Source organism: Fulmarus glacialis, unplaced genomic scaffold (genome assembly GCF_000690835.1).
Source record: "Fulmarus glacialis isolate BGI_N327 unplaced genomic scaffold, ASM69083v1 scaffold19438, whole genome shotgun sequence".
Taxonomy (NCBI): domain Eukaryota; kingdom Metazoa; phylum Chordata; class Aves; order Procellariiformes; family Procellariidae; genus Fulmarus; species Fulmarus glacialis.
In genome coordinates, this window is record NW_009230386.1 from 41,870 (window position 1) to 66,528 (window position 24,659).

General features: G+C 48.3%; 1 protein-coding gene across 1 annotated transcript in view; it reads right to left on the reverse strand.

Moving 5' to 3' along the window:
- The window catches only part of IGDCC4 (immunoglobulin superfamily, DCC subclass, member 4), a gene marked incomplete at its 5' end in the record, with an annotated part of 61,724 nt that overhangs the window by 32,507 nt on the left and 4,558 nt on the right, over window positions 1-24,659 (reverse strand). The window contains 2 exon segments of the mRNA XM_009584209.1: window positions 13,681-13,814; window positions 19,897-20,038. Of these exon segments, the coding sequence (XP_009582504.1) occupies window positions 13,681-13,814; window positions 19,897-20,038 (276 nt within the window).

Genomic DNA, 24,659 nt, shown 5'->3' on the forward strand with positions numbered 1-24,659 from the left:
CAGCCAGAAGAAACCAGGCCTGCTGACCCAAAAGGGCTGACAACTAGCTACTTATTAGCTCCATAGTTACTCTGCAGAAGGTATAAGGAGAGCTGATGTTGGGGCTTCCTGACAGTCAAATCCAAGGGCACAACTCAAGGTCTCTCTGACAACCAAGAGCAGCAACAGCCACAGGGATCTGTAGCTCAAACATCCACTTCTGCTTCCTTCTCCCTCAGCCAAAACTCTGGCTTCAGCCTTGAAAAACTATTGGGAAAACATATTAGCCCAGACCCCATGTCTGTTTGTCGCTGATTATTATTGAAATTACATTACAAAACCAAACAGTTCTGCTTGCTTTCCCAGTACACTCCTGGGTGTGTGCATGGATGAATGCCCCATACGCCTCTTGCACACATAAACGCATTTCTCTCCAGCTTTGTATTTCACTGTGGGTCTGTCAGAGCAAGTCTACAAGTCAAGCTCCTCTTTAAACTGAGACCCCGTTAGAGTACATTTTTCACCTGCTATCTCGATAGGTTGTTTGGATAGGATGGATCGCAGGTTAACTGCTACGAAACCGCTAAGGTTTCGTTTGGTTTGAAGAGTTCCCAAGAACCGTACTAAGCTTACCAGGAAAACCTCCACACAGGGGATTCCAACAAACATCCAAGAGTAAAACCAACATGAATTTTTTGACTCCACTGCCATTAAGATAATTTCAGGTCAAGAGGGAATATTGTTAGAACGAAAGGAAAAAAGAGCCGCAGTTTCCAAGACATCTTTCACTGCCTGAACAAAACAGGTCACTGAATGCACCTGCGCCATGCTCTCCGTTCTGTGGCACTAAAAGCTTTCACAGTGCTGCTATTTAAAGCTTCATCTTTGAGATTTCTCCCCCCCCCCCAGCTTTGTGCTGTCTCTCCAAGTAGCAAAGCTGCTCTAGGCAAAAGCTTTGCACAGCCCAAGGCACAACCCATGGAGTCATATCAAAACTCGCTGTCACTGATGGCCTTTGTGGACTTTTTGCCCTTCTGAATCAGATGGATCAATTTTATCCTCTTTTACTGAAAAAAACGCCTGTAGGGTGCCAAACAGGGCTCTGGGATGACTCGGAGTAGTGCACTAGGACTGAGAGAAATCCTCTGGGCACTGAAAAGAGTTAGAGATGAAGGCTCTTTTCCTGTGCGGTTCGTCAACCTGTGCACATGCTTGTGTTTGCACAGGGAGACGGCAAGGGTTCCATCACAGAGCAAGAGACAAGACTTCCTGATAATCTGCAGAAATATTTCAAAATATTCTGCCAGTTTTTCTTGTTTATGAATGACTCACTACAGCAGACTTCTCAGTTTATGAGCTCTTCCACTTTCCTATCATGAGACTGGCAAATTAGGCTAAATTTGGGTGCTCTGCTTTTTCGCACCATTGCTCTCTCGGGCATCTCTCAGCGCCTGGAGCTGGGCTCCAGGGCCAGGTGATGGGCAGGCACAGGGGAAATACAACAAATTGCTTATGATCAAGTGTAGTATAAAACCAAAAGGAGGTGGGGAGGCGAGCACAGGGAACCTTGCAACAGCAAGCAGCATGCCAGACAGATCTCAGCGCACATGCTGCCTAACCTCTGAAAATCCAATCTGGGTCGTTTCAAAGCGAAGGAGAAAGGTAAGCAGGGATGTGAAGGGAGGCATCATGGGGAGCTGCTTGGAACAAAGCTCAAAATGTTTTTTTGAAGTTCTAGCTTGAATTATAACATACACGAGTGATTTCAAACTCCAAAAGTTTGCCTCTAATGCATCCATAATTCATCAGCTATCCTCTCCTGCCTCCCTGCTCTTGTTAGTGCAGAGTATCAGCAAAGAATTCAGGCAGTGCAACAGGAGGAAAATGTTTTTTGTTCAGCCAATTTGTGACGGTCATTTGCAGTGACAAGAGGATGACTTCTTGGACAGGAACTAACACCTCTCTCCTGACTCCATAAACACCCTGCCTCGGCGAAAGTGCTGGAAGGTTAAACATGACTTGCATGGTGACACATTCAGCTCTCAGTTGTTGGCAATTCTAGATTTGGAGATATCCAACAATCAAGCAACAATCTTCTGTTCTGCGAACTTTCTCACCCTCTCTGGAGGAGGAGCATGAAACCTTATTCATCCCTGCGAGCCTCCCCCGGGAATAGATTCTAGCACTGAGCAGCTGTTCATTAGAGAAAGTCAATGCTGTCACTGCTGTTATTCTGCAGACAATAAAGGAGCAAATTACCCATTGCAAAGCACACACCTTCAAAAATGCACGCGCTGTGTTTGCAGAGCATGCCCTACTCCCACTCCCTAGCACTCTGCCTTTTCTCAGACAACTCACAGACCTCCTGGATGTTCAGGGAGAAAGCTGACAGCAACCATGGAGGAGAAAAAACATCCTCCACACCAGCCTTCCTCCTCCCTTTACACTTTTCTGGAAATTTATCTACAGTTTATTTCTACTTCTGGGCTCGACCCAGGAGAGGAGATAACTAGCATGTAAAATCTCTAGGCAGGGCACTTGCCTAACGGTATGCTGACACTTTGGCACACCTGCTTTGGGGGCAATATAAACAGTGTCAGATCTCAAACCTGAGCAAGCTTAGCAAGAAGCATTTCTTCTTTTGTAACTGTTCTCATCTGAACACAGCAATGCACAGCTTTGCAAACAGGAAAGCAAAACAGCCAAGAGAGGACCAGCACCTGTAATTTTTCAGAAGTGGTTAGAGATGTTGAGTGCTGCCCTTCCAACACCCTACAATCCAGGCCTCGCCGAAGCATCCCAAGCCAAACACCGCCTGCTCTTCTCCCCAAACACAGCTCTCGCAACCATGCATCCTTTCTGAAAATTACCATTTGCTTTTTTGGGTTTTTCTTCCACCTTTGCTATACCAGTCCCTGTGGCAGTTTGGATCCCAGTTGTGTTTTCCTCTGCCATTGAAGCTGGGGAGGGATGACTTTTGGTTACAAGATTATGGACTCCATTCACTAAACATTTGGTACTGTTTTGATGGTTCTCAGCATGGAAAACTCCTCCTCTGCAGAGGATCAGGCTTTGATTTACAAGACTTGCAGGAGCTTTTAGATGTGTACCTCAACAGAAGCTCTAGCACTGACCATGCTTGGGTACTGGGACTGCAAAAGTTGTCCCAGTGCAATCTGGCAGCACCAGTGGCCATAGCCTCCGTTATTAGAAATGCTCCTTTCTTTCCCTTTTCAGGCAGCTACAGTGTGCCTGGGTCAGCGCACGAGTCATCTTGGAAGGGAGACTGAAAAGCAACCCGGCTTTTATTGCACTAGTGACACTGTATTGGCATAACGGATTTTTTCTGCCCAATAATATAAATGAGCTCAGTAAATCAGTTTTGTATTGTCTTTTTACCTCACATCCTCGAAACATTTTGTAAGCAGTTATGCATTTGTCAATGCAAAGACTTAACTGAAAAGCTGAACATGGAAGAATATATCTCCAAGTTTTGGAATGGGGAGAGAGTCTCTCTTCCTACTTGCTAAGTTAGTGCTACAGCAGAGCAGCTACACATCAGTTGTTATCTTTAAAGCAGCATACAAACACGCATAAATGATTAAAACACGGAAGTTCAATCACTTTTTTAGCGCTATTAAGAGACTTCCACATACAGCAGTTGTATCTCAAACCACTATCACAAAAACCCCAACAAAGAAGTCAGCAAACAGATCCCAAAATACATGGTGCAACCTACACTTCTAATAGCAGGCACAAACCCCGCTCCTTTCATGTCTATGCAAAATGGAGAATTTAATAGATGAAATACACTTCTATGATTTAAAAAAAAAAAAAAAAGAGATTAATGAGTTTGGATGAGGAGTGTTCATTTACTACCTGGACACACTCCGCAGACCAGCACCTGCCACAGCTTCTGGGGTCTCTCCACGGAGCGTGCTACAGGCCGAGCGTGGCAGGAGAAGCTGCTCTAGGAACTGCTTCTCACTTGGCTTGAGAAAACGCCTGTTAAACATTTTCCCCAGCTCTGTGTCCTGTGTGTGGAAGCCTGGGGAGCACACAGATCCCGGTCCAGACAGGCAGAGGGGCCATCAGGCAGTCCTCTTTCATTCCCCTTGACTCCTTTACACAGCTGACAGATTTCAGCTCAGAAATTAAATCCTTTAATGTACTAGCTCAGCTACAGGTTGACACCCTGAACTATATGTAACCAGAAGCCCAGAAAGAGGCTGAGCAGTGGCAGGTTTCCAGGAACTGCCTTGGATTTTTAGGGGGCTCTTCCCCCACTCCAAACCCTTGAACCTTCAGGGCATGGAGTTTTACACGTCCAGGGAATGTTTAGTTCTGCTGCAAAGCAGTCAGAGTGTGCTTTGCCCACCACTCCAGCTCCTGTAAAGCTGTCAACATTGGCTCTCTGTTTGCGTACATGCATTTGGAACTGCTCTTCATCACGCCAAAAGGGATGGGAGCCAGCCAGACTGCACAACAAATTCCTGCTCGCTCCCCCAGCGAGCGCTTGGAAGCGCCTACATTTGCACCGCTCCGAGTGGGAGCTAGGCAAAATAAACAGGAGGTGCCGCGCCGACAGCCATGGCCACGCGGCCCTGTAGCCCCACCGCACAGAGCTGCTGCTTCTTATGAGAATTAGGGCTCTTCTGGTCTTCTGCTGGAGGCCCAAGTTAGCCAAAGGGTTGGAGACCTCAGGCCATGCATCTGAATCCTCAGAAGTCTGCAGATACGTCACAGAGAGTTTCTGGGAGGCAGAAGAAGCAGACCACAAGCTGGAATGTGGCAGAGACAATAGGAAACCCAAGCTTAGGGCACAGTGGACACTGAGACCTATCAGAAGGACCATGTTGGAGCATCACTGATAATGTCACCATTGTGTAATTAACAAGCCTTTAGCCATTCTTGGCACATTTTCACTGCTCTTGGTGCAAACAAAGTCCTTGAAGGAAAGTCACTCAGTGTACAATAGGATTTAAGCCTCTAGATCAGATGAGAGGCCAACAAAAAAAGAGGTGAAGAAAGAAGCAGAGGTACCTCAGTGTTTCTGAAGCAATTTGGGGAATGGCAGAGCAGTCTCCCTGCCCTAACCCTAAGACACAGACAGCTTGTTACTCACGCTGAGCCCTTAAAGCACTCCAAGCCCCAGTCATTCCCCAGCAGCTGCCACGAACACAGACAAGAAAGACAAGGGCTGGAAGAGGATGCTTTGCAAAATTATCACCACAACAGGAACCACCACACTACACCAGGCATGTCCCACAGCTGACAACACTGATGCTACTGCAACACGCCATTCTCAGCAGCACAAAGGGCAGAGCCAGACCCCATCCTTGATACGACCTGTGCTGCTCCAGTCCAGTCCTTCAACCTGCCTGCCTGCTGTGGGCACCAATCCTCCACACAGCTCCAGCACAGTGCCTCAGCCCTGACCAGCCAGGATGATGTCCCAGCTTCCCAGCAGGGCCAGGCTCTGGTCCAGTGGTTCAAGAGAAAGAGAGTCTCCCCTGGTCTCTGCCACTAACTCACTGTGCTGCTGTGGGCACATCTCTCTGCATCTCCACAACTCCATCTGCTCAGAGTTCGTAACATAGCTAACTCACAGAAGTGAAGATGCAAAAGTAATAGCCAGAAAGCATCAGAAGACCCTTAACAAAAGCCACAGTATCAGAGGTTTAAATACAGACACACCCCCCAAAACAGAAAACACCAAATGGCCCTGGGGACCTAAGCTTGCCAGCCTCTGGGATTCAGTGGGAACATTCCCACACTTCTTTAACCATCATTACACCAGCTCTCTTTGTCATTTTCTGAGGCCAGCACATCAGCTTCCAGGATGGTGCAGGAGAAACTTCCAAGAAAAAAGCTGTAAGGCAGGTAAAGATACTCTGTTACCTCTTGCACAGAAATGAGACAGAGACATGGTCAACAGAAGACCCTTCTGGCTCACAGGTCACAAGCCCTGAAACTCCTCCTTACTCAGTCACCTCACCTTGTCTCAGTGACTGAGGCCACTTCACTCCAGTAACTTCCTCCTTGTGCTCAGATGCTGACGTTTCCCAGGGGCTGACACCTATTTCATCAGATCTATTTGCAATTCAGATTTATTTGCAATATCAGATCTATTTGCAATTCACATACATCTAGTGACAGCAGAGAGGGAACGGGCTGGAGGCCCTGGGCCGTGCAGGACACAACCTGCTTTCTTTGCGACCAGGGCTTGTGCTCTGTCCCATTCCGTCTGCCAGAGATGGTCGTTCACATTACTGTCATGCACAGCTTTGAAAAGACAAACATTATGGGAAGCCACCTCGTAGTATGGTCTCCCTGATGCCAGGTACGCAGAATGCTTCCTACAAGCTACGCTTTGAACACACAACATGCTGGGAGCCTACAGTAACACAGTCTGGCAGCAAACGAAGACTGCCAACTTGGAAGGAAGAACTAAAAGCAGATGGATGCATCTGCATTAACTCAGGACAATGCAAATCTGTTTTTCCAGGAAAAGTCTGGAAGGAAAGCTGGCTTTCCATGGGGAAAGATCATTAGTGATATCCACAGATTCTGTCAAGGCCCTTAGGCTGGACACTTGCTGAGTGCCGCAGAGAGCCCCAATCTGTCTAAGGCTGTGCCTGAAGACACAGTGTGTGGTAACCCACCTGCCCCTCCATATCCCATCCTTCTTCTCTTTTCCTGCTTCTCACTCTCGTTCACAATCCACATGGCATTGCCCCTCGGCTGCAATGGAAACAGAGTTGGGCAAGAGCATCTCTCAGTTACTGAAGGCAAAATCCCAGCTGTGTTCTGAGCGATCCCTAGCATCAGAGATATCCAAGGGAGGGCTCAGCTCCTGATTCAGCCTCCCCCGTGATCTGGGCTGACTCACCCCATTGTTGTTCCGTAGCACCACCAGGCCTCTAGATACCGGTGGGTCTTTGAGACAGGGAAAAGCCTCCTCCATATGTCTGTCCCATGTCTAAAGCAACGGGACCGTGAGATTTGCTATGCCTCTGGACACTTGCAACATCTTCACTTCAGCTGTTAGGATGCTGTAAGCGCCGTAGGGCACCGCTAGCCCTCGACCTCAGAGAGCTACTGAGGCTCTGCTGTAACACAGATGATTAATAATTAACAAGTGCCATCAGGAACCCAACCACATCAACCTTCCTGTCCCACAGCCCATTGCAAGCTGGTGACCTAATTATGATCTCTATTCTTAGCTCCCTTCCAGCCTCACTGTGCAGGCACAGTCTGTTCAGTACCCTCCAGGAGAGGCCAGGTGTGATCCCTGCAGTGCAGATGTGCTGATGCACCACAGGGTTACACCAGCACCAAAAGACTCTCGGAGGAGAGTTGAATGGAGACTGCCGCTTAAACCCTGTTTCAGTCAGAGCCTTACCAAACACCAGCTCTTATTTCAGGAAGCCTCAAAAGCGCAGCAGATCTGGATTAATGAGATGCACGTGGAGAACACTGGAGAACCGCAAACCATCCCTGAATCCAGCCATCCCTGATCTTCAGGAGTTGGAAGCAGAGCTGCCTGTAACAGAGGAGCCTGGCCATACCTGACAGCTCCAAACATAACGCACAGCCAACACTGCATGTGGGAGAGACCAGTTTTCCCTCAGGACCTGGAAACAGCTCACCTATCCCCAGCTGTACATCCCTTGTTCTGCTCTATTATCCTTGACACCTCTGTTGCCACTCACTTCGGTGCCAACCCCAGGCTTAGCTGTTATGTTTAATGGGAGGTGAGGGCTCTGAATTTTGTATCAAACCCTCTGTCACTGCAGGCTGCTAGAGCTGTCAGGAGTGTGGCATATCATAGCCCCACCGAACTTCACAGACAGCTGAGCTGAAACTCCCCTCCAGCTCCTGGGAACAGGCTGCTGACACTTGAGCTACAAGAAGCTTTCCCTCGGCGATGTAAGTGGTGTGATGCATGCTGGCCCCATACAAACTCCAGTCAAGGAGAGAGCTGTGTGTTTGGGTGGGTGCCTGACGCATGTCTGCACCAGCCCTTCACAAGTTTCACCCAAAATCTGTGGTCTCAGTCCTGTTCCATGCGTGCTTGAAATCACTAGCATTGCTAGGCTCAGTAAAAGGGAGATGGAGTGAAAGTTTACAGCTCATGTTAGGCAGGTCACTTCTAGCTTTAAAGATCTATTTATTAAGCTAGAAATGCTGTGTATCTCCTCCTCGACTTTGCCATTCTATGAATTCACACTTACCATGGTTCACATAGCATCCTCTGCTACAGAGGAGGATCAAAAGCATTCTTCACAACCCAGCAGATGCATTATGCAAACAGCTTCAGATACCTGCTGCCCAGGAAACTGGAGCTTCGAAACACACATAAACAGAGTCCTCATGGCTGAGTTTTTGGGATGTCAAGTAGAGAGCAGTTCCCTGCTTAACTGCTAGTAAAACGAGAAAGCAGAGGGCAAAGAAAAACTAGATGCTAAAAGAAGAGAGGGAAAAGTGACAGAGGTCTGTGCCCAGCAGAAGAGGCACAAGGAACGGGGACACAGCAATTGCAGGTGGAACTGGGATGCCTCCTTCTCCAGAGGTGAAGCATCACTTCCTGGTTAAGCCAACAACTCACTGTAAAAATACAGCTGCCTTATCACACCCCATGTTTTCTCTCCCTCTGCATTTCCATGACCCTCTTGCCTCCCAGAAGCACAGCCTCAAGCAGTCTCCTGTGCCCACAAACACAGCCTCAAGCAGTCTCCTGTGCCCACAAACACAGCTGTGGATAGCTCTCCCCCCACAGCTCTGCCCCCACAACACCGCAGGGCCCTGCTGCCTCTGCCGCATGGGTTCCTACTAGAGGAAGGCCACCCCCGACCAGGTGGGACCATCACCCCACTTTGGTTAACGCTGCCCTTCTCCGTTAATGGCAGCACACACAACAGGATCAATGCCCGGCTGCGGTCAGGGAGGTCAGACCCGAGCAGCACTGACCCGAATCCGAACTGCCCTGTTCCTACATTGCACAGTATCCGTGTTCAAAGCTGCGAGGGGAGCACAGCACGTGTCGTCAGGGCTCAGGCTGAGCGCCAGCCCAGCATCCAGCACGTCATTCACACATGCAGGGACTGAAAATCCACTTGTGGTAACAGCACGTCTGTTTCTGCGAGGTGGTGGCCAACTGCGAGTGCTGCTCACTTCATCACCACCTTCCCCTCCATGCCCAAAGCTCATCCCATTCAATAGCTGTATTCTCCTACAACCCTTTGGAGCAGGAACCACTCAGGTCCCAGCACCCAGAGCCAGCCTCTCCCTTGGTACCCGCGAGCCACCGCAATACAAACACCAAAAGAACAAAAACCATGAAGGTGTTTCAGCTGCCTCCAAGCTCTGTCCCTGTTATCATATTTCATACAAATATTTGGCTGAAAAATACATTTCCTGGGACACTGCTGCAGCAAGCTGCTACAACTGTCAATGTAAATGATGTTCTGCCAACGGCAATCTCGCAGTGTCATCTCTAATAACACAGTACTAAACCCCAACTCACGGGGGACGTGCTCATCTGCTGGAAGACTCTTCAGTGGCACGCTCAGCCCAGACCTGCTGTACCGACGCCCATCGCCCTGATCTGTTCTCCCCATTCCTGCATTTATTGCAGCACAGGCACAGGATCACGTGGAGCACGACTGTTGAGACCACCGCACGAATATCACTGCATAGATGTTTTGTTGGTGCTGGGGGAAGGTTGTTGCACATTCTTGCCAGCCTGGCCTGAGGCAAAGGTTTTACCCATATACCAGAGTGACATGTTACAGCAATCACGGCTACTCTGCACGCACAGATCAGGAATAGGGTGCAGAGGACACAAGGAAGAAAAACCCCACACCCACAATCAGGTACGTACCTGCATCTTCCTCTGCAACTGCACCTTGATGCCCAGCTCACCCGAGCAGACAGACTTCCAGCACCAAATGCCCATAATCACTCTACAGATTGATTCTAAGAGGGCAACTCCAAGCCTATGACATTAATTTCTACCTCTGTAAATAAGGATAAAGTGTTAAGGAATTGATTCTCCTCTGTAGCCTGACAACAGAGAGAAAAGGAGAACCCAACAGTGCTGGCTCCCAGGACCACACTTTGTTGACTCTGACAGTTACTTGTGCTGCACTAGGGACGCAAGCCACAGTGTACCAGACGTGGGGCAAATACATAGCAAGAGGTAGTCCCTATGCCCAAGAAAACACACAAAGAGCAAGCATGTGCATGACATGGAGGGGAAAAGTGAAGTGATAGGCAAAGTGACCTGCTGAGACCACATGTCACATGCCCCAAGCCTTTCTGCTACTCTTCTTTAACAGCCGCTTTATGAAGCATGGCAGCACTTCCTTGTGTATGCCAAGGACCTGGGAACACGACCAGGACACACTGAGAATTAACTCTTTATATATGAGTCCAAAACAGGGCTCCAGAGCTTGCTTCCAGAAAAAGGAGCTACAAGAAATAAGACACAGCCCCGTCGAGACCTGACTCCAAGCAAAGGCAGCACGCACAGACGGAGCGCCTGGGAAAAGCATCCTGCAGCCAGCTCCTAATGCCCTTTTTGGCAGAGCGCGCAGCAGAGCTGCAGTGTTCATTCATCATCTGTCCAGGTGAGGGGTGAAGGGACGGAGCTGCCAGATGTGTTTGGCACTCCATCCGCTGGGGAGCAGTGGAGATCCAAGGGGAAAATCCAAGTTATCCCTATGCCAACAGCAGGCTCTGTTTCAGGGCTGCGTGACTGCATCCCGCTCTCCGCCTGCTCTCTTCCTTTCCAGCTCAAAATGCCGCTTCCCCAGGGAACGTCTGGAAATTTGCACCATGAAGTCTGCACAGCCGAAACATCTGCAGCACTTACAGCACCACCATGCACCGCCGCTCTCTGCCCTGCCTGTGTAAGGCCAGCATGTGTTTAGCCACCGACACACAATACAGCCTTCCCCACGTGACGGGGAAGTCACACCGTCAAGGGAAACGACACTTTTGGGGTTTTTAGGCCATGCAAATATGACAGAAGGGGGTTGTGCTAATTGCTGCCTCTACTGGGAAAAGGCCTTTAATAAGGGAGATGGAACAATTCCCAGCCATCTTATCGGGAACAAGGGGTAGAAGGGGGAGGAAAAGGACAACTGGGCAGAAGAGCTATAGGGAAACGGATTCTTTTGCTATGCACAGCCAGTTCAAATCCAGCGCTGTCTGTCAGGGGCAGAGGCACGAACACAAGATGTTCGCAGGCCTGAGGGCTGGCAACCAAATGCAAATGGAAGTGTTTGCATTATAACCAGCACGATCCCAAAACCCGTCATGAGCACAAAGACTTGGTCATCATCACATGGCACTGCCCAGTGTTGTCACTGGGACACCAAAGCTGCAGGCACAGCTGGTAAGGAAACACTAGGTCCCACTGCACAAACCTCTTCCAGGAGCCTTGGCAGTGCAGCGGGACTGAAAGACTGGACCCTCAAATGACTCACTAGCCATCAGCAGGCAGGGAAGAAGTAGTTCAGTTGTTCCTGCCTGCAGACACATAGGAGTTTGGTCCCTGAAATTTCCAAATAAGCAACTCGAGCAACACTAAATAGCTGTATTTCAGGCTATTGTTCTTTTTTTCTGTTTGTTTGTTTGTTTCTTCCTTGGATTTTTTGATTGTTTTGGTTTAGTTTGGTTTTATTTTTTACAACCGGCAAAGGATTTCTGCCTGATCAGTTCACTCCAACTGCTATCAGCTGCTTCTGAACAGGGAGGAAAGACTCCTCAAGCCAGTCCAGGCATCCAAAAATGTGCCTCTGATGGTGAAGTGCCGAAACAAAAAAGGATCAATACCATGCCAGTCACTCATGGAGGAGTTTGCAGTCTGCACAGGTCACTGCAGTTTCCCATCTGTCTCAGAGATACTTCTCCCCAATTATAAAAAACCCCAGAGATTTAACAGGCATGTTTTTCATCACTATCAGCTCAATCTGGTGAAAAACTCAACCTCGCATATTTGTTTTTGCAGCCAGCGGGTGGTGTGGTGCTGCAGAAGCGAGATTTGGGTGAGAACTCCAGGCAGAAATCTGCTCGGGCCGGCTGGTGCTCCAGAAGGAACACTTCCCATTTAACCTCTTCCATTGCCTACATTTGCGAAGCAGATTAAACATTGCAGAGTCACAAGATACTATTATGCAGAATGAGTTATGATGCCAAGGACAGCATATTCACCTTTGTAGCTTGATCAATATTACTCATCAATAGTGAACCAGACCCAACACGGGAGCTCTCTCTGGAGTGTGGAACTGCCCACAGAAAGCGCTCCCCTCGCCTCTGTGCTTCATTAAGCACACAGGGGATCTGGCAGAGGCTGGCAGTTAGATACAGAGCATTCAACCCCTCATGGAATTCTCTGCAGATTCCACACAGATTACCTCCACGACACAATCCATTGATCAGAGGTGTATTCTCAGGCTCCACAGTTAATTACACTCCCTGCTGACGGATGAACAGCAAAGCCATCTCTGTGAAAATACATTGGTAGCAGAATGCCAAGCAACGCAATCCTAAACAAAGACAAAAGGGGCTGGGAAGGATTTCAGAGCTTTCAAGGTTAAAGCTGCCTACAAAATACACTGGGGTCAGCATGAACAGGAGACAGATGTGGCAGGGGGGCACTGTCACAAGAGAAGGGACAGCTCAGCCAGACTCCCAGCCCTGGTGAGTTTGCCCGCTTGCAGGACAGGGATTATAAAATACTGGGGAGGCAGCCAGGCATGCAGGGAAGGATGCTGGAGTATGGAGACCCCCACTGCACTTAGGCTCTCAGCTACGTTCTCATGTCCAGACTTGCCCACTGCGCTCTTGGTTTACAGAAAAAAATGCATTAAGAGACTGAGGCCCAGACTGGGAGGCGGAGGACAGCACACATCCAAAGCCTTGCTCCAACGGTCTGTGTCACCAGAAGAAAGCCCAGCTGAGGCTGTTTCCAACCACCACAAAAACATCTCTGGAGCCTACCCAACAGCTCAGCAAAGAGCCAGCAACACGGACGCAGAATGCAAGTCGGACGTCACTGTGCCTGACCTGCTCTGGACCCTGCTAGGCAACCCAGGGTAGACACAGCCCTGCCAACTACTGCAGCCTCCAACTGTTTCTCTTGCTAGCTTGGGCAAGCGTCTTCCTCTGTCCATGCCAGCCTTTGCTTGTCTCGCCATGCAAGGTCACTGGAGATAAGATTGCAACAACCTGCACTTCCCCAAGGCGCAAGCAGGGTGCCTGACCCCTTCTAAGAGCATAAAGGAGTCTAGGGCTGCTAAAATCCACTTGCTGCTACAATCCACCTGCAGAGAGAAACAACCCCATTATTTCTGTTGGCTGCCTAGTCCTGGGGCTGTACAGATGTCCTGGTTCTGGCTGGGACAGAGTTAACTTTCTTCCCAGTAGCTTAGGGGATGTGCAGTGTTTCGCGTTTGCAGCCGGCTGTGACTCCCAGGTGGCAATACCTCCCAACTCAGCCTGCTTATCCCATCAGAGTAAAGAGAAATCTTTAATAAAATGCCTTCTCTGCAAGTTTTAACCAAATCCTGCCACGTGCAGAGCCACACCAGCAGGAGAGATTGTCACTGGTATTTCAGCTCAGCTTGCCATCACACGCAATGGCTATGTGGCAGGCATGTCCAGCCCAACACACTCCTGCCTGCACCTTACCTTTCAGGACACTGAGGACTGCATCATTGCTGTAACGTTTTCGGGCGGCGTTGGTTGCCACGCAGTGGTAAGCCCCAGCATCACTCTCCTGCACATCCACGATTTGGAGGACACCATTTGGAAGAGTTATAAACCTGAGTGACCAAAAGGAAGAGTGTGAGACAGGCTATGCCTTACCTGAGCTATTCATCAACTCAAAGCCCTTTTATCCCTTCTTTTTCACCTGCAGATGCATCATGTACAGACCCTGGTAATCATAGCAGAGCGGGACTGACCTTTGAGCCACCAAACTTGTGGTTCTTAAAAAGCAGCGGGTACAGACCTATCTGCGGCACTGGAGTTTTCACAACATAGCATCTGCTTTTGGGACAATGCTTTGCTGATACAAGCCAACCGTATAGTATAAAACAACTACATACACACATACACATTTCTACATGGAGATTTGTAGACATCTCCAAGGGTACAAGCGCCTTCGCACACACTACAGTCAGTTTCACCACTTGCTTTTCACAAAGGTTTGGTAGACAGAGAAAAAATACATTGCAAAGAAGTCTGAACATCTTTTTCCTGCTGCACCTCAAGTACATGAAGGGACCAACTGATACACAGCTACGCCTTCATGGCCAAAAGCAGTCAGGACACAACCGCCTGAAGCTGCACCGTTCCTGGGTTGTGTTGATTGCTTTTGTTCTTCCAGGCGGTTCTGGCTTTCACAAGCTGACAACCTTACAGCTGGGCATTCAGTATCCCCCCCGTTTGCCCATGGGGTGCTACTGGGCAACACTTCCATGGAGTGAAATGGCTACATGGCTCAAAACATGAACACAATCCTTGCTGTATTCTACTGAACAAAGCAGATGATTAGCAATTAGCATAAAAGTAGGAGCTGGCTGTCAGCATCTCCATTTTCTGCCTGGATTCCTAGATGGCAGCCTCTTTATTCTTGAATGCAAGGCGCAAAGCCTACGTGATCCTTTTTAATTATATATGAGATCCATTTTAATTGCAAGCCTCTATAAACAGAGCTGCCGAGCTTTGACAGGCAGCTCTGGGTTATCAGTCTTCATTACGAAGAGGACACATTCAAAGGCAATTGCTAAGGGGAGGGATAGCAGCTATTCCACAGGAACAGCACAAAGACAAGTTATAACCATGAATGCCAGCCTTTCCATCCACAAAGATCCCAATAAGTATACCTGATAAGTAAAACTGTGGTTCTCCAGGTGCTGAGACAGCTGGAGTGCCATGAGCAAGGGTCATGAAACCACGAGGACCTTAAGAGATCACCCGTCCTGTGTTCAAGCAATGGTCACCAACAGCACACCTGCTCCTGTAAACATTTATCCTAAATCTCCAGTAATGGAAATACCTCCCCTGCCCTAAGCAGTCTGTTCCAGAGACAAATATCCCTGCTGCAAGTCCAGCATCTATCCTGGACCTCAGTTGCTGCAATCTGAGCTCATCACTTCTTGTCCTCTTCACAGCTGATGAAGAAACAGAAGAGCCAACAGAGCTCCTCCAGTGACCATACTATCTCTACTGGCACAATCCTACAGCCTGATTCATGGACACAGACTTGCTGAAGCTTCCCACATACACAAGGGCAACTGCGCCACATCCCTAAAGCCATGCTCCCACTACTTACAAAGACATTTTTCTCAGGATCAAGCTCCAGAGACCTCAGAGGAGGTAGTACTCAGAAAGCTCTCATCAGGATGCCTCATCAGGACTCAGGAGAAAGACGACAAATATTTGCATCCTCTCGGCTCTGTGGAGGGAAAGCCTCCCACTGCGATAATATTTATTTTTGTCGTGCATCTGCTATTTGAGTCTGTAATTAATATCAACATATTTCAAACACTAGGCAAGGCATCTCCCAGCCACATAAAGACACTCCAATTATGTATCACAGAGTCACTGAGACTGGGAAGGACCTCTGAAAATTGTCTATGGTCTTTCCCCTCTTAGAGCAGGGTCAGCTAGACCAGGTTGCTCAGGACCGTGTCCACGGTCATGCTCAGCCAACACACTCAGCGTCTCCTGAGGGCAGAAAACAAGCCATTGTGTTTCTACAGAGAGCAGGAGCTGGAGGCAAGGGGGAGTGAGTGGGGAGACTCCATCAACACTCAAGATGGTCCCTTCAGCAAGGCCAGCAGTAGAGAGATCTACTTAACGCAGTACGTCCTGTTGGGAAAGCACGGCAGAGTGAGCATTGCTCTCCCAGGGAAGCAAGGAGGGAAGAAAGGCAGGATTTCTCTACCCACAATTTCTCCCAGCCGCTCACAAAGCCTCCAGCTCTTCAGGCTCCTGGCAGCCCTGAACTCGAAGACTCCAGGCAGCCTGCAAGGGCATTTTGCTCCATCCCCAGGCTCTCTGCAAGGAAGCTGAGTTTGCCTGATGATTCAGAGCAGACAGCTGGTGCTAGCTTTTCTTCCACACAAAAGGCAGATCTTTTTGTCTGCTCACCTTCACTACGATTAAGCGGAAAACAAAAACCAAAGGACAGGTGGACAAAGGACCTGGGAGAAACAGAAATGCTGCCACCTTGGTAGTCTCAGGAGTTTTGCCCTTGACAGCTATGGTGCCAGGATCTCACAGGAGACTGCCTTGAACGGGGGCGAAAGGCAAGCCCCCCACTTGCAACAGGTAGCTGTTAAAGGGCAGCACACCCAGACTAACTGCCATGGGCACAGAAGGCAGCAAGCTGCAAGAGCAACAGGGCACAAATGTGTAGCTGTTCCCCTCCCTGCTCCTCCCCGAGCAGACTCGTACAGGAGAGCAGGGGCAGAGAACAGAGCACAGAAGGACCGACGGCTGCTCACCTCTTCAGTGACGATTACAAGGGCGGTGCTCAAGAAGGTGCTGCTGCCTTGTGTCCAAACCCTGCAACTCCACAGCTCGATGCGCTATGCTGCTGTATAGCAGAGTTTATTCCAGCATTAACAGTCCAAATCCCTTTCTTACTTTCTCCCCAATGAACTGCTGGCACACCCTTCCTCGCAGCCCTTTGAAGGTATACAAAATAGACTAAAGCACCAGTCCTCAGGACAAGTTGGGAACCTGCAGCTTTGTTGCAGACTCAAAGCCTGCAAGCCCTTTTGCTCACAGCTCAAGAGCCCTGCACATGAACGTGAACCGTATCGAGGCACTCCTGACACATGATAGAAGTAAATTCTCCACACAGATAAAACCCTCACTTAGCCAAATGTGGAAAAATACATTGTGATTGCAGACCATGTGATCTGTAGGGTATGTGTTTACGTGCAGACCTCCAAAGACCTCCAGTTCCTAGCAAGTACTCATCTTGGCTCTAGAGAAAACGAACAGGAATTTAGAGACTGGTGTGAAACCCAGCCAGCACCTAAAACAGAGAAGAGATTACGCCAAGAGATGAAGCACACACCCCAAAGCAACTGCAATCTAGAGAAATCCTGCAAGCCACCTCTCAGCAGATGCTGCAGATTTAAGACCATGTTTTTTTACAAGTACTTCAGAGCCAGAATTGCAAAATACTTCTGTGCCTTACTCACATATGAAAGTTAGATTTTGTCCTGAACTTCAGCAGGGCAGGAAAGGTATTCTGAAAACATCAATAAGCACGTCTCTACCCTTTGGGTTGTCTAAGTATTTTTTAAGCTCAGCCTTCAGCACTTTCGAGGTGGCACCATGCTAGAACCTGCACCCAAGCACAAAGGCCAAAGAGAGTGCCCAAAGGCAAGATCAATATAAAAAAGAAAAAAAAGAAAAAAAAGAAAAAGGGAAAAAAGAAAAGGCACTATCAGCTTGCCATGACTATTCTATCCCTCTTAGAATAAATCATAAACACTGATGTAGTAGCATTATCTCAAGGGTTTTATCTATAGCCCCAGAGCCTGATTTTGTACATACACCTAACCTTGCTATTCTGGAATATGAAATCATCATCCTGACGCCTACCTATCCAAATGATTTCATTTTCACGGGCTCATCAGATGTGTGCACAGGAGGGAGTCCACAGTAATCAGAGGCTGGCCTGAGATCTAGTCCTTAGGCATGATGGGGTAAGAATAACAGAGAGCTCTGGGTGGCAGCCAACGTTTCCTGGAATTCACTTAATTCCTTCGAAAGCCGGTAATATTAAATCCAACAACAACAACTAGACAACAACAAAAAAAGCAAATACTTCTGAAAAAGCGTATTAGCTAAAACATGATTTAAAAAGCAAGATCTGCAGCCAGAGATTATGGTCTGGCTTTTACAAGGAAAACAATTTTCAGGCTGCCCGTGTTGAAAGCAATCTCCGAGCAAGTAATTTCACAACATCCATCGAGCTGTCTCATTAAAAAGCCATTGCCCTATCTATGGCACACTTCCTTCTGTAATCCCTTCTTTTTTGTTTTTTTTCCCTTGTTTTTTTATTAATTAATTTTCTTCTCATTACAAAGCAACAGCCTCCTATAAACCTTTAGATGCCACACTTCAGACTCAAGGATAAGGATATAAGCGGTTATTCTTCCAGAAACACTCATTGCTGCAAAATTATTCCTAAACCTTACCCCACCCCTCTTTCCTTCCTCTGCACCTGACTCTTGGCTTAACTTCCCTGGGAGGGAAACACCTCCTTCTGTAGAACAGAAAATGAGTTTTTAAGAACTAAAGGACAACACAGTCACTGATCCCCTGCAGGAGTGACGTCTACAGACCAACTAACAGCCAACTAATGGTTTATCCTCTTCTCATGCCTGTAACTGACTTTCATTAAAGAAAAGGTATCATGCTGCAGGACTCTTATCCTTTCCCAAAAAAAGAAAATTCAGGGTCTGTTACTAGATGACCTCTGAACATGGGAATGAAACAAACAGAAAGACCTCCCAGGTTACTGAGCACACACAGTGCTCTAGAAGAATCATTAACCCTGAGACAAATCTGTGCAGGAAAACAGTAAAGAAAATTACCGTATCTAAAGCCACAATGAAAATGAAAGAAAAACTACATCATGGAGTTCAGTTGGGTACGCCCAGTACCCCCAGCACTGTACCCCCACAGACAGCTGGAGAAATATTCCTCATGCCAGGCCCCAATCCCCCAAAGACTTCAACCTCACTTAACTTCACACAAGAGGACAAGCGAAAGGCAGTTCACGCTGCAGCCTGCGGTGCCCTGTTTCATACACACACAGGGTGCAGGTTCTATGCTGTAAGAACTGGCACAATTTCAAGTTTCGCTGTTCACTTTTATGCTGCTGTCTGCCCTTCTGCATACTCTTCGTGGTTTCCCTCCAACGCTCTGGATGGGGAATAAATGGCTGATGTAAACTGTGCTGAAATTGTGCATCTTTGCATACAGACCTTCCAGGCCACTGGAGAAATGAGGCTCCAGTCTCAATTACTTACTTTGTTTATCAGCCAATTTCTAGCCAATTTCATTTCCTTGAAACTGTCTTTTCTAGAGTGAGCACTTGGTCCACCATGGCAAAGGTTCCAGAATCACAGAATCATAAATGATTTAGGCTGGAAAAGACCTTTAAGATCATCAAGTACAACCATAAAACTAATACTGCCAAGTCCACCACTAAACCATGTCATTAAGCGCCACATCTACATGTGATGGTGACTCAACCGCTTCCCTGGGCAGCCTGTTCCAGTGCTTGACAACCCTTTGGGTGAAGAAATTCTTCCTAATACACAATCTAAACTTCCCCTGGCGCAACTTGAGGCCATTTCCTCTCCTCCTATCACTTGTTACCTGGGAGAAGAGACCGACCCCCACCTCACTACAACCCCCTTTCAGGCAGTTGTAGAGAGTGATAAGGTCTCCTCTCAGCCTCCTTTTCTCCAGGCTAAACAACCCCAGTTCCCTCAGCCGCTCCTCATAGGACTTGTTCTCTAGACCCTTCACCAGCTTCGTTGCCCTTCTTTGGAAGTGTTCCAGCACCTCAAGGAACAAGACATCAGTAATAAAAAAGGGCTTGGTTCTTTTCTCTTTTTTTTTTTTTGTTTCCCTTCTGGTGGATTGGATGTTTGGGGAAAAGTTAATTTTATTTAGGTGTTTTATGGACCTCTTTGCATGGGCCCCCTGAACACCTCCTCTTACATCACTCAATTATCAGGTCCAAACCTGGTCTATCATCTCTCTCTTCATGCTACCTTTTTATGAAGGATTTCCACATCCTACATGGTCAGGTTTTGTTTTGCTTTTTTTCAAGCTATACCAGGAAAGCAATCAGGGCATCACCTGGGTTCTGCTGGAACAGCTTCATGGTCCTTCTCCCACGTGATGACAGGGGAGGGTAGTCCTTCAATCCGACACTCAAACCGGGCCATGCCATTTTCTTCCACTGTCTGCGATTCCGGCTGTTGGAAAAAGCGTGATAATGCTGGGGAAAGAAGAAGGGAAGTAAAGTTAATAACTCAGTGTTTCTGCTGAGAAATGCAAATCTGTTATGATGCATGAGTTAAGAGGAAGGCTTTTCTCTCCTAAAGATAGCCTGAAATGTAATTCCTCACTTTCCCATGCCCTACAGATGCTCAGCAGTCCTAACAACAGTAACTGAAAGGTTTCAATGTGCAAATTTGCTTCTTGCCTCATTTTCTCCTTTAAGGCAACAGTGTGAAAGAAAACACAGGCAATTACCGGGTTTCAGCAGTTGCCTTCCTAAATTGCTTCCTTGTCTGTTCACTTGCTCCATTTGGGAAGGACATAGAATGAGAAAAAGAAGCGGGGAAATGCCACAACCCTGAGAGATGAGAGTTTCCCCTTGCCTTGTGGCACTCCCACAGCCACAGGAAATTAAAACAAGGCAGGAGGAAGAACAAAGCCAGATGTCAAATTACTTACACAAAACAACTGCCCACAGGCTGGCAATGCTGGAGACTAGGGTGAGAGACCATAAGAATTATTATCCTCGTTCTCCATAGCGAACGGCTTTGCCTGCAGAAACCAACTTCATAGTACTCAAGCAGATGAGATGCAGCCAAGGGAATAGAGACACAGCCACCTTGCTAAGAGGACAGATTTCATACATGCCAGGACTCTTGTTCGCTCTCCAAGGCTCACCCCTGCCTATATGCTTCTTTCTGTACTAGAGAGACTGAACTTGCTTTGGAGACAAAGCACTAACGTTTGTGATTGCTCTTGGACCGCACCCTTCCCATCGTTCATACACAGCTGCCTGATCTTCCTCCCCTTCCACGCTCGCAGCGAAACCCCGCTGACTTCAGCGGAGCAGAAACCCTCCCCCTGGGGCTGTCAGCATCTGTCCTATCAATAGCGTAACCCGAAGGCATCTCAGTCACACGGTGGAGTTTTGAATATGCATGCAGGCTCCTTGATGGGGGCAGAAAGCTTGTATTCTTCTCCACCAGAAGAACGGACTCCTGCTTTCAATAAGTCTCTGTTAAACCGCCTTTGCTGTTAAACCCACCCTGCAGTACAAATTCATCCAGCAATGCTATAACCCAAGTGCCAGAAATCCTGAATGTGGCACAATAAACATAAATTTCAGCCAGAAAACAGGCTTGATTGCTGCCCAAGCACAGCACTGTGCTTATAAGGACCCCAAGTGACCTTCTGGTCCTCCAACACAATTATGTGCTTGTCCACCACCGCTTCCCAAGAACATCCATCATTGCTTTGGATTTTACAGGACTCCAAAACTGAAGTTTTCTTTGCATCACACACAAATACACATGCACACACATACACACTTTATTGCAGTGTTAGCTTGAGAAAGTATGTACGGTTTTGAAAATTAAATGCTTTTACACGACCCATTTTAACCTTAGGGTATTCTTAGCTGTCATTAGTGTTTTTCTTTAATTTAAATAGTTATCATATGTTTAAAGCAACTCATTGCTCTCTGCAGCAGCTACAGACTGAATTCTCCCAACAGCTGTCCGCCAAGTCTAGTTTTTCAATTCAATATAAATGGCAATGAAAAATGTTTTCCTGGAAAATTCTGAAAAAGACATTAACATGTAAGGCCCCAATTCAGCCACTTGCTTTAGTATTTTCAAATATACACTGTAGACCACTTTAACACAGAGTAATTTCTACGGATTGCAAGATCTTTTAAGCTCATGTTAATAAAACTTGCTGAACCCAAGAGTTTAAAAGAAAGTCCACCAAATGCCAGCGCACGTTCAGGATGGCACCATCAAAACAACCTTCTCCTGGCAGCAGATACCCTTAATGCTCTTTCTCGTTATTCTCTTTTCATCCTGCGAGTGTAAATGAGAATAATTCGGCAGGCTCTGAGGGTCACGTACCTGGAAAGGTCACTATGGGAGGCAGGAATCCTTCTAAAAAGGGGAAATCTGTAGGCATCTCTGTTCCCTCTGCTTCCTGTCAGATCACCTGTCTCTCTTCTGCTCATTATTAAGTGGCATCATCTAAGCTGATACGTTGAGGTCCCAAAGCTTACAGCAGCTTTAGACCAGCCTCCAGAGACCGGAGAACCTAAGTAGCACACGGTGTGCATGAACAGCAACACCACTGTCACCAACAGCAGTGAAAACGCTCCGTGAATCCCAGCGGGGAGCTCCCCACTCTCTTTGCTCTCCCTCAGGGCTGCATGCATGTGTATTTTGTACGGTTTGGTAAGAGATGCAGGACATTTAGCGAGGCAGGGTTACCTCTGCACATTTTGGCATGAGGTGCAAAGGGGTACAAAACGTGACAGTGCTTCCTGGGCTCCCTAGGGATACCCAGACAATAACCTGTCCCAAAGCAAGGGGCTCCTGGCTATTCCTCCCCATCATCTGCCAGACCTGCGTCTGTGAGCTTGGCCATTCCTTGCTGAGAACCAGATCCTACCCTTCACCTCCACCCAGCCGCATCTGCCTGCTGTGCCGGGCTCTGGAACGGCTCTTCAAAAGCAAAGAGCCAAGAAATGCACCCGTGACAGATTTCTCATTAGGATGTGGAGGAGCTGACTAAACAGCAACCCTGATTAGGGAGCGCAGCGTCCCTCCTGCTCCGAGCGGCACGCAGGAACAGCTAGGCTTCCCAAGCAGAGTCACAACTCCCTAGTAGAGCCAGCAAAGGCTGAGAGCTCAGTGGGTGCCGAAGGTTCAACCCTGGCAATGCAGAGCAAACCTTGTTTTGTCTGTTAGTGCTTTCTCGTGATAACTCTTGGGATGGGATTCAGAGGCTGAGAAGCCTTCCTTTTACAGGCTCAGGATAGGGATAGTGGGAATTGCTGAGGACAAGCTGAAAAAAATTACCTCTGAAAGAAACAGCCTGCAGCCTCCCCAGTGAAGGAGAGGACAGGGAACATGAACAGGGATCTGTTGTGCACAGAAAGCAACACCAAAACAAGATGAGAATGGTGAAAAGGTTTCTCTGATGCAGGATCTGAGCACCGGCGAGGCTCAGGCAGAGACAGACTTGCTGGCCAGGCTCATTGCCGCTCCACGAGCATCCTCTGCATCAGCTTGGGGTCAGGACCACAGCATGCTGTGATCCCTTGCGTTCTTCCTCTCTCATCCCAAGGGATACCAGCGTGGAATGGAGGAGGCAGAACATGTCCAGCACCTACAGCACGACCCAACCTAGGCTCAGAGTTGTGCTGCAAACAGCTGGCACTGGGAGGAAAAAAGAGAATCAGCCAGAGCAAGGCAAGCCTGCTGTGGAAGGAGTATTGGAAAGCAGGTCCTGCTACTCTGATGCACTGCGCAGATGAGCGTGCGGGTCACAGCGAGCGCAAGACAGGCTCCAACACACTGCTCACCCTAGGGCCACAGGGATCCTTAGGAGGGGCTGTTCTCCTCCCAGAAACACGTTCTGATGGAAGGGACTACTGCAGAAGTGCTGCGAAGTGAGAAGTTTTCACGTGGGGAGGCAGGGAAAGAAGATGCTTGAGGGGAAAAGGGAAACAAAGATGACAGATACATACTCGACATTATCTTCAACTCCTCAGCTAGGGTTTAGCTTGCAAAGCCATCCCGAGCCACAAAACACCTCCCAGGCCTGTTGTGCTGATTACCCTGAACACCTTAATAGGCCACTCAGTAAAAATTACCCACTGCAGGTGAGAAGGTGAAGAGCATTACAGCAAATTGCCCTCAGCAACATGCCAAAGCACCAGGCTCCGCGCCTTCAGGAATGGAGCACACAGCTCTCTCCCCGCTGACATGTTAAACCCAGCTGGAGCCAAGCCCTATGTGCCAAGGCTTTTAGCCCCGAGCCCAGGGGTGACCGCAATATGGTGAAACACAGCACCCTCCCCCTCTCCCAGCAGCCTGATCCGTGCAGGAGGCCGTGAGCTTGGAAAGACTGCCAGCCAGCAACACTACACCCCAGGCAGAAAATGCAGTCTATGCAAGGAATTCAGCCTTCTGAAATGGGCTTGCTGCTCTCTCCCACAGCGCTTTGCCCCCAGACTCTCCGTGTGCTCGTCCCCTTTGTATCTTTTACAATTATTACTAGGTATTTCTAAGATGGGGGCAACTACAGCCCCCACTGAGATCACATGCACCACCCAGACGACCCGTCTCTGAACAGCTCACCTCCGAACAGGCCAGGGGGGTGGAAGGGAAACATGCACAGAAAGTCATGGAAGCGATTTGCCACGGCCCGACAGCGTGGTGGAGGCAGAGCCAGAACAGTGCTCGGTCTGCAGGGCCATATGGCAGCACAGGACCTGCGCTGCCCAGCTAACCCGTACAGGGCTTGCTCCTGCCTCTTCACCACCTACTTGCCAGTTCCCCACCTACTTTGAAACAGCACCTGAAAGTCAAATCTGCAGATGGTCCAGAGCCTGTGCATGCATCTGCTACAGGTTTCCCTGCCCAGCCTGACTCTGCCTACAGTCACTGGCCTTCACTCACCTATGCACCTAATCCACAAAATAAATAGCATAAAATTCACAAAATAAATCCTTAAAATAGGAGTAAATCCCAGTCTGCGTTTCCTCAAATCCCAGACACTTTGCACGTCATGGAGAGGAGAGATTCTCCTTGGGGAGAGCAGCTCGCAAGAGCCCGTGTGCGATGATT